General features: G+C 34.0%; 1 protein-coding gene across 1 annotated transcript in view; it reads left to right on the forward strand.

Annotated features, from left to right (window-relative positions):
* The window catches only part of LOC120563445, a 10,866-nt gene extending 879 nt beyond the window's left edge, over nucleotides 1-9,987 (forward strand). The window contains exons 2-8 of the mRNA XM_039807611.1: nucleotides 3,887-3,921; nucleotides 4,830-4,879; nucleotides 4,962-5,341; nucleotides 5,822-5,868; nucleotides 8,416-8,465; nucleotides 8,549-8,934; nucleotides 9,027-9,987. Coding sequence (XP_039663545.1) covers nucleotides 3,896-3,921; nucleotides 4,830-4,879; nucleotides 4,962-5,341; nucleotides 5,822-5,868; nucleotides 8,416-8,465; nucleotides 8,549-8,934; nucleotides 9,027-9,179 — 1,092 coding nt within the window. The 5' untranslated portion in view covers nucleotides 3,887-3,895 and the 3' untranslated portion in view covers nucleotides 9,180-9,987. The remainder of the gene's footprint in view (nucleotides 1-3,886; nucleotides 3,922-4,829; nucleotides 4,880-4,961; nucleotides 5,342-5,821; nucleotides 5,869-8,415; nucleotides 8,466-8,548; nucleotides 8,935-9,026) is intronic.
* The last annotated feature ends 1,082 nt before the right edge of the window (nucleotides 9,988-11,069 follow it).

The following is an 11,069-nucleotide window of genomic DNA, read 5'->3' on the forward strand; positions in this document are numbered from 1 at the left end:
TATCAGGAAAGAAAATGAGACCTCTCGTCTGTTAATAATAATAATAATAATAATAATAATAATAATAATAATAATAATAATAATAATAATACATTTTATTTATATAGAGCAGTGTTTCTCAAATGGGGGTCCGTGTACCCCTAGGGGTACTTTGGAGTACTGCAGGGGGTACGTGAGATTCCTTTTTGAAATGTTAATTTCAAATATATCAGTCAGGCATAAATCATAAAATTAATTTAGTTATGGATTTCAAACATTTGAAGTAACATTTAAATGTGTTTCAGTTACAAGCGTGTTAAGTAAATCAGACACTAATGGTTTATAGAGCCTTTTGTTCTACCAAAAATGCTTTTCACTCACCAGGGGGAACGTGGCTAAAACATATTTCAAAGGAGGTTACATTATTGAAAAAAGTTTGAGAACCACTGATATAGAGCTTTACATGATAGTCTTCTCAAAGAGACTTTACAGTGAAACCAGCACTATTAGCACATTAAAGCTACCGTTAGCTCGTTGGTTATAAGGGTCTCTGAGGTCTGGTCTCAGACGTGGACCAGATGGGGGGGTGATGGGGCTGAGGTCAGTAAAAAGAAGTGGGTCAGTGCAGCGGGGCTGGAAGCCCAGCTGCAGGTTCCAGTGGCGGGGAGAGTTGTGTATAAGACGAGGACCCCCTATATATTACATTATATATGATCTCATATTACATTATATATGATCTGATATTACATTATATATTATCTTATATTACATTATATATTATCTTATATTACATTATATATGATCTTATATTACATTATATATGATCTTATATTACATTATATATGATCCGATATTACATTATATATGATCTTATATTACATATTATATATGATCTTATATTACATTATATCTTATATTACATTATATATTATTTTTTTATATTACATTATAATTATCTTATTACATTATATATTATCTTATATTACATTATATATATTTATATTACATTATATATATCTGTTTACATTATATAATCATATATTACATTATATTATTATATTTTATATTATTCTTACATTATTTATATCTTATATTATATTATATATATATTATATTACATTATATATATTTATATATTATATTATATTATTTATAATCTTATATTACATTATATATTATTCATATTATATATTATATTATTATTATCTTATATTATTATATTATCTTATATTACATTATATATTATCTGTATTCATTATATTCTCATATTACATTATATATTTTATAATTTACATTATTATATTATCTTATTATATTATATTATATTATCTTATATATATATATGATTATTATATTCTTAATTATATATTACTTATATATATTATTTTTTACTATATCTTATTATAATATATAATATTATATTATATATTAATTATTATATATATTATATTATATTTAATTTTTTTTTTTATTTTTTTTTAAATAATCTATTATATTTATATTACATTAATTTTATTATTTATATTATATTTTATTTTATCTTTATATTTTTTTTATATTTATATATAATATTACATATATATTTTTTTATTTTATATTTCTTATATTACATATTTATATTTTTTTTTTTTTTTTTTTTTTTTTTTTTATGTAATTTTTATTTACATTATGATCTTATATTACATATAAATCTATATTACATTATATATTATCTTATATTACATTATATATGATCTTATATTACATTATATATGATCTTATATTACATTATATATGATCTTATATTACATATATATATCTTATATTACATTATATATAATCATATTACATTATATATTATCTTATATTACATTATATATATCTTATATTACATTATATATATCTTATTTACATTATATATTATCTATATTACATTATATATTATCTTAATTACATTATATATATTTATATTACATTATATATGATCTGATATTACATTATATATATTATATTACATTATATATTATCTATATTACATTATATATGATCTCATATTACATTATATATGATCTGATATTACATTATATATGATCTCATATTACATTATATATGATCTTATATTACATTATATATGATCTCATATTACATTATATATGATCTCATATTACATTATATATGATCTTATATTACATTATATATTACTTTATATTACATTATATATGATCTCATATTACATTATATATTATCTTATATTACATTATATATGATCTTATATTACATTATATATGATCTTATATTACATTATATATGATCTCATATTACATTATATATGATCTCATATTACATTATATATGATCTTATATTACATTATATATTATCTTATATTACATTATATTTCATATATTATATAATTAATATATAATCTATATTACATTATATATTATCTTATATTACATTATATATGATTTTATATTACATTATATATGATCTCATATTACATTATATATTATCTTATATTACATTATATATGATTTTATATTACATTATATATGATCTCATATTACATTATATATTATCTTATATTACATTATATATTATCTTATATTACATTATATATGATCTTTATATTACATTATATATGATCTCATATTACATTATATATGACTCTTATATTACATTATATATTATCTTATATTACATTATATATGATCTTATATTACATTATATATGATCTCATATTACATTATATATTATCTTATATTACATTATATATTATCTGATATTACTTTATTACTTAAATAATTATATCATTAATATGATCTTATATTAATTATGATCTCATATTACATTATATATTATCTTATATTACATTATATATGATCTTATATTACATTATATATGATTTTATATTACATTATATATTATCTCATATTACATTATATGATCTCATATTACATTATATATCTATATTACATTATATATGATCTGATATTACATTATATATGATCTCATATTACATTATATTATCTCATATTACATTATATATTATCTCATATTACATTATATGATCTCATATTACATTATATATTATATTACATTATATATTATCTTATCTTAAATTATATCTTATCTTATATTGCATTATATATTATCTTATATTACATTATATATTATCTGATATTACATTATATATTATCTTATATTATAAATATATATATTATATATTTATTTTGTATTTTAGTTTAATATCATAAGAGCTCTTCATGCAACAAATATGTTATTATTTTATGTTATGTTTAGGGTACAAACAAAACTTACAAAGCTAATGTGAACTAAATATGATTGTTGAGATTATAATAAAATGTTTTATTAAATTAATTTACTTGGTAAATAATTATTTTCGCAGCTTTAAATCCACACTGATTCTCCATTATATATAATATATTATATGACCGTGAAGTTGGCATTAAATTACATCATAAGTGGTGTTAAAAAGTTCTGAAAATGACTTAAATCTAACATGAAGAATCCTGTCAAATACATATTTATGTGGCCCTAATCTGCTTCTCTAAGATATTAACTCATTATTTATTTGTTCAAATATTTTGTGCTCAGGATGTTTATAAATAAAAGTTGTATTTCTTTATTAAAAATGTATCTGTTGGATTCAGGTTAGTTTCTTTCTTTTGACAAACACACACACACACACACACACACACACACATATATATATATATATATATATATATATAAACAGCTTAACTTGAACACACACACAAACACATAGAGACACACATAAAGGCCCGGAATCGGTTATAATATTCATATTTTATTCTATTGTAGTCTCATTACTTTCAGTACTGAAATAAATGTTTGAAGTATTTTTCCACCACTACTTTTAATGATGAACACATTTTTTTTTCTACAGAGATCCAGAATGGGGCCGAGGCTAGGGACCATGCGGTAAGAACGAGTTTTCTGTTCTGTTCACGAAAGATTAAATGAGCAACACAAAGTGTATGAAGTAATACTTAATAATAGACAAATCCTATCGAATTAGTGTAAATAACTTCCAGATATGTACCAGGTCGCAAAAACAACACGCCAGACTGCAACAGAACACCGGCTGCTAGGCAGCTAGCAGAGAGGGTTGAAGATAGGTAGCATAGGTAGCTAGCAGGTAGTTTGCTAGCAAGCTATCGTTGCTATTGTAGCTTGATACAAGCGTCAGTGTTCGCCAACAAATCATGTAATCAAACAAATGCACAAGTAGCCTAGCTGCCTGGCTGCCTGGCTGTCCGAATGTCCGAACATGCTAGCGATTAGCCTGTTGGCTAGCTGAAAAGTTTGAGTGTTTAAACAGTGGTCTATTTATTTCGTGGTGTATGTGCCCTGACTAAGTTCCTCTGTCATATAAATCACAATTTGTGTTGATACAAGTACCAGTGTTCATGTAGAAACATTTTAATCTCATACACATGTCCATGATACAGCTCTGATAACCTCCGCCATCTTGGTCAGACTTTTTTTGTAACTCCGGCCTCCAAACACAAACACGCGGACCTGATTGGTTCTCGAGTGGTCCTCATTTGAATAAAGTTAAACTTTCGTCAACTTTGTTTCGCCTGCCTCGTCGTGTGTGTGTGTGTCTGAGTTTTAGAGTCCTCCATGTTGTATCAGCCTCAGTAGCTGTATCTTGTCCTTGCTGCCTGTGAGTCAGATGTATTTCTCAGCTCCAGTAGTGTGTTAAGGGACAGGTGGTATTCAGCAGAAGTTATTGTTGCTGTCTGAGGAGACTCTCCTCTCCTGAAAACTCTCTCTCTGTTTTTATAAACTCTCTTTTGTTGTTAAATCACTTTTCTACCTTTCAGGCCAGAATATCAGCACTACAATCTGATTAAGGATAGCATCGAAGTAAAAGGTAAAGTACACACTTCAAAAACTATCTATGGTTAGTGTTTTACATGTTCCATCCTAATTCCTCTTGTCTGCCATGTGTCCAGATTACCTGACATGGGTTACAGGTAAAGTGTCTGAGTATGGACACAAGACCTTCAACTTAGAAAATCTATCTGGTGCCAGGTGGAAGATCGGAGGCCTGGAAGACACCATTTACAAAGGGAATGATGGGGAGTTGAAAGGGTGGGGGAAATTCTACCTTCCTAAACCAGTAAACATGAAGGTTGTAGGAGTAGTGGAGGGGACGTCGTGCCCGTGTGATCAGCTGGTCCTGATGACCTGTGAGGACAGAAAGGTGTATGCCTTCGATGGAGAGAAAGAGGAGCTGGACATGGTGGCTGAGAGCCTGGAGAAGCTATTACTTGACGGACTGAAGTATCCATCATCAGAGAGATACCCTAAAAGACAGCCCTCCAAAGATATGGTGAGAAGTTAAGTTAAGCTGCTGGAAACAAGCAGAGCTTCATGGTTGTTGACTCTGAAAAAGTTAAAGAAAACGTCTGTGAGTGTGTGCTCCATGTTTAAAAGGCTCCTTCATGTTTTTGCTGCATGTAATCCCCCTCTCTCCCATTTACTGTCTGCAGCTGTCCTGGCAAATAAAGGCACTGTTTGCCCCAGAAACAAAATTAAATCTGTCTGGTGCTACAAAACATAATTGAGCCTTAAAGTAAGGTATATTCTCCCCTCAGATCAATCAGCAGTAATGATAACTCAGCAGATTTAAATTCTCCCAGACTTCTTTATTTGGATTTTAAATCCATAGTTAGTCTAAGGATGCTCAAGACAGCTGTTGAGGTTATCGCCGGCTGTAGAATAATCACTTTAAGTCTTGAACAATGATGAATTAAAATGGAAATGTTAAAATAATAACCTTTATTCATATCCATATACCTTTTTGTTAAAGCTACAGGGAGCCTGTGGAGAGGATGAAGACCCCCGACCTGAGCCACGGTGAGTGTTAATCCTTCCTTTAATTATTCTCCTGTTGAAGTCTCTGAGTCAGTGTTCTCTCTGAGGACTGGAGAGGAAACACATGTTAGAATGAGCTCTACTGATGGCTGAATAATACACATTACACCTGCTGGACCATCAGATCACACAGGTTAGAGACAACTGACCTGGATTTACTGGTGGGTGGGTGTGTGTGTGTGTGTGTGACAGGGGCCATTCTAGGACCAGACCTTTAGGGGGGCTCAGCCCCTAACAGGGTGATTCTAGGACCAGACCTTTAGGGGGACTCAGACCCTAACAAGGTGATTCTAGGACCAGACCTTTAGGGGGCTCAGACCCTAACAGGGTGATTCTAGGACCAGACCTTTAGGGGGCTCAGACCCTAACAGGGTGATTCTAGGACCAGACCTTTAGGGGGGCTCAGACCCTAACAGGGTGATTCTAGGACCAGACCTTTAGGGGGCGCCCCCCTACTGAGGGTGATTCTAGGACCAGACCTTTAGGGGGGCTCAGACCCTAACAGGGTGATTCTGTGTTTTAATATTATAATTCTTAGGGGGCTAAGATGAAAATTAGGGGGCTTGAGCCCCCCTATAAAATCTTGCATGACCTGTGCACACACTGAGGAGGGGCTGTCCAAAACGCCCTGTAACAAAAATACCATTCACCACAGTGACTACATAGTCCATACCAATACGTAATGTCCATCGCCAGAGCAAACCAAAACCAAATAAAAATATATATATACATATATATATCATATATATATATATATATATATATATATATAAATATATATATATATATATATATACATACATATATATATATACATATATATATATACATATATATATATATATATACATATACACACATACATATATATACATAATATATATACAACTACATATCAACATACAATATATACAATATATACACATATACAACATACCATATATAACCATATACAATATACATATACAATATATATATATACATATACAACTACATATATAATATACATATATATATATATATATATATATATACATACATACATACATATATACACCAATACATACAATATATAACAACAACAATACAAATAAATACAAACAAACAAATACACTATCAAATACAATATATAATATATATATATCAATAACATAAAAAAACATAACCAAAACAAACAATATACATAAAAGTATATATAATATATAAATTATATAAAATATAAAAAAAAAAAAATATAGATAGAAAAAAATAAAAGAGGAGAGAGAACAGAAAAAGAGAGAGAGAGACAGAGAGAGATAAGAAAGAGAGAGAGAGATAGAGAGAGAGGAGTAAGAGTTTGTGACAGTGTGAGATATTGGTAGTGGTCCTGAGTGGTGTCCCCTGTACACCCAAAGAAGAGCAGATTGAGGTCGTATAATTGGGATGGTAGCCTGTATTCTTTTGAGCCAGAGTAGGCTACAGGCAGAGAGATCATTAGGCTATAAGACATATTTTATTTTTGTGTTATCTTAAAGATTTTCACCTCTACTGCCCTCCCCAGTGCGTTACACAAACAAACTGAAGGACACCTTTTTCGTCGCATCAGACGCTGACAGCCACTGTCCAAATGTCCTTATTTTAGAACGGTTGAATGACCTCAGGAAACACTGAGCATCTGTCTCTCTCTCTGTCTCTCTCTCTGTCTCTCTCTCTCTCTCTCTGCCCTCTCTGTCTCTCTCTGCGTCCCCTCTCTGCCCTCTCTCTCTCTCTGTCTCTCCCTCCTCTCGCCCTCTCCGTCCTCTCTCTCCCTCTGTCTCTGTCTCTCTGTCTCCTCTCTCCTCCCTGCCCTGTCTCCTCCCCGCCCCTCTCTCTCCCTCCCCTGTCTCTCTCTGTCTCTCCTCTGTCTCTGTCCCCTCTCTGTCTCTCTCTGTCTCTCCCTCTGTCTCTCCCCTCCTGCCCCTTGCCCCTCTCTGTCCCTCTGTCTCCTCTCTGTCTCTCTCGTCCTCCCCTGTCCTCTCTCTCTCTCTGTCTCTCTGCCCCTGTCTCTCCTGCCCCTCTGTCTCTGCCCTCTCTCCTGTCCTCTCTCTCTCTCTCACAAAAGAAACACAAAAAGGCACGCCACCAACTATAACGCACCTCATCCACATTGTCGACATCATTTAAATATTGAGCCGTTCCATTGAAAATCGTTTATATAACAGGAGCCTATGATTTCTGTATCCTACTCCATAACAACACACTACCTGAACAAGGGAACATAATGAGCAAAGTTCTAAACTATATAAACTTCTTAGTCATGTTCCTCCTGATGATAAATCAGATGTGAAGTCTGATTTATAGAGTCCTCCATGTTGTATCAGCCTCAGTAGCTGTATCTTGTCCTTGCTGCCTGTGAGTCAGATGTATTTCTCAGCTCCAGTAGTGTGTTAAGGGACAGGTGGTATTCAGCAGAAATGATTGTTGCTGTCTGAGGAGACTCTCCTCCCTCAAAACTCTCTCTCTGTTTTTATAAACTCTCTTTAGTTGTTAAATCACTTTTCTACCTTTCAGGTCAGCTGGTGAGCTGTCGGCTCTGATTAAGGAAAGCACCAAAGTAAAAGGTAGACTACACGCGTCATAAAACTATCTATGGTTAGTGTTTGACATGTTCCATCCTAATTCCTCTTGTCCCCCATGGGTCCAGATTACCAGGAAGATTACCTGACATGGGTTTCAGGCTTTGTGTCCGAGTTTGGAACGAAGACTTTCACCTTAAAGAAACCAGCTGGTGCCACGTTGCAGATCGGAGACCTGGAAGACCCCTATTACAATGATGAGGAGTTCAATGAGTGGGGGAATTTCTACCTTCCTGAGATAGTAACCATGAAGGTTGTAGGAGTAGTGGAGGGGACGTCATACCCGTATGATCAGCTGGTCCTGATGACCTGTGAGGACAGAAAGCTGTATGCCTTCGATGGAGAGGAAGAGGAGCTGCACATGGTGGCTGAGAGCCTGGAGGAGCTCAGTGAGGAGGGACTGAAGTATCCTTCATCACAGAGCTACTACAAAGGAGAGGCCTTCAAAGATATGGTGAGAAGTTACAGTTAAGCTGCTGGAAACAAGCAGAGCTTCATGGTTGTTGACTGATCACCTGATGTTCTGATATTTTCTTTGGTGTGTAGAAGGAGAAGGACTGGGACGAAGTGAGGAAGAGTGATGTGGGGAAGAAGCTGGACGAAGAGCATCGTAAACTGGTGAAAGAAAACAAGCCTGAACTTCTGAAGTATCTCCAATCTATCACCCAAAATCAAAGTCCTCCCTGCAGCCTGACCTAGGAGTTAGGAGGAAAAGCGACTGTATTGCGTTTTGTCTGTAAAACCGAGTCTGTGTTCTTCATATTTATGTAGAATTAGGGGTCCAAGCCCGAGTCTGTAAGAACCAGCGGTAGTAGAGCTACGCTGTTCGCACAGCAGGGCTGTGGAACCCTATTGTTTTTCTAAGGATTATTCATCATATTCATTATTCTTCTCCGCGTAAAACTCCTGCTACAGCCTAAACCGTACATGGTGGGGGGTTGGCCTTTTCAGGACTGGTCCAAAACTCCACAAGGACCTCAGGCTCAATAATTGACCCACTTACAGCACTAGGTGGCGCTATGGCAGAAAAAACGCGTTTGGCCCTATAACTCCCACACCGTACACCCGAAATTCAAAAACCATACATCTACGGGTTCCCTGGATCCAACTGAATCTCGTCATATAGGCCACACCCATTTCCGCCTAGAATTTTATGTGTGAAAAATTGCTATATGTCAAAAACCTACTTTTTCGAACTCCTCCTAGACCGTGCGACCGATTTGCACCAAACTTGGCAGGTAGCATCTCCAGACTGATCTGACTAAAAGTTGTACAAAAAAGTCTTTTTCCCATAAAGATTTCGCATATTACACGCAAACATATTTGTGTAGCTAACTATGAAAACACCAACTTTGCCATATCTTGGCCAAAATAAATGCTATCAACGCAAAACTTTAGGTTATTGTTTGTCATGACCCTCTGGAGGTCATGCGATTCACGAAAATTGGTCACTAGGGGGCGCTACAAGGACAAAAAGTTTATATCTCATGAGTGGCTCATGTGATTTATACAAAATTTGATGGGTACCATCTAGGGCCAATCCTGAGGCCAACCCTAGAGTGGGGTCAAAGTGGGCGTGGCCTATGGGACCCAAGTCTAGATTCACCACTTACACTAAAGTGAACAACTTTAAATTTACAGTGTAGATAGGCCGTGCGACCGATCTGCACGAAACCTGGTATATATCATCTCCAGATGGACCTGACCAAACTTTGTACAAAGAATTTTGCTACGTTAAAGTATGCGCATTTGACGACCAAACACATTTTCCTAGCTAGCTATCACACACATATCATATCATATCTCGGCCAAATTAAAAGCTATCAGCAAACAACTAGAGATACTTATTCAACATCCCACTGCGATGCTCTGTACCACATTTGGCGAAGATCGGCCATTAGGGGGCACTGTATCTTATGCAGACCAGTTTCAGCCCTTCTACTCAATCAATGTTATTGGGATATTTGCAAAGGCAGAGTACCGCAGACCTTGCGGATCAAACCTCTCAATATACGCCAACGCTTACCTTCCCGTGTTATGCTTCAGGTCCCACTTTGGCGCAGCACCCCAGGGTGTCGGGGGGCGACTGGCATCAGAGGCTTGGGCCCCATGATAACTGCTTGCAGTTCTAGTTCTAGTTTGCTCTTTTGTAAAATATGCAGCTCTGGTAGATGTTTGTGATTGGTCGTGCTGTGCAAACCCTGCCTCTTTTATGTGAACGCGACTCTGGATTTAGAAACCCAGAGTTGTCTGAACTAGTTGATAACCAGCGTGGTGACCCAGCTGATGCAGGACTTTGGTTGTTAGGTTAGGGGAATACATCCTGGACATGTTGATTCATGGTACAGGTCCCTGGTCTACATTCACCAGGTTGGTGGTGTTTTAGGGTTCTTTTGTTACATAAATCAGATAAAGCTTTATTATAAGATTTATTATATTGTTTCCTCCTCCACATTATGAAAAGCTTTCTGTTTGCAAGATGAATTATTAATAAAACATTTTATTCTCACTTCTACTCTGAGTCCTTCAAATCATTGATTGGTACCAATCAACAGAACCTTAGCTCAGGTTAGTTCTCTTCATCATCTG

Source organism: Perca fluviatilis, chromosome 8 (assembly GCF_010015445.1).
Source record: "Perca fluviatilis chromosome 8, GENO_Pfluv_1.0, whole genome shotgun sequence".
NCBI lineage: Eukaryota > Metazoa > Chordata > Actinopteri > Perciformes > Percidae > Perca > Perca fluviatilis.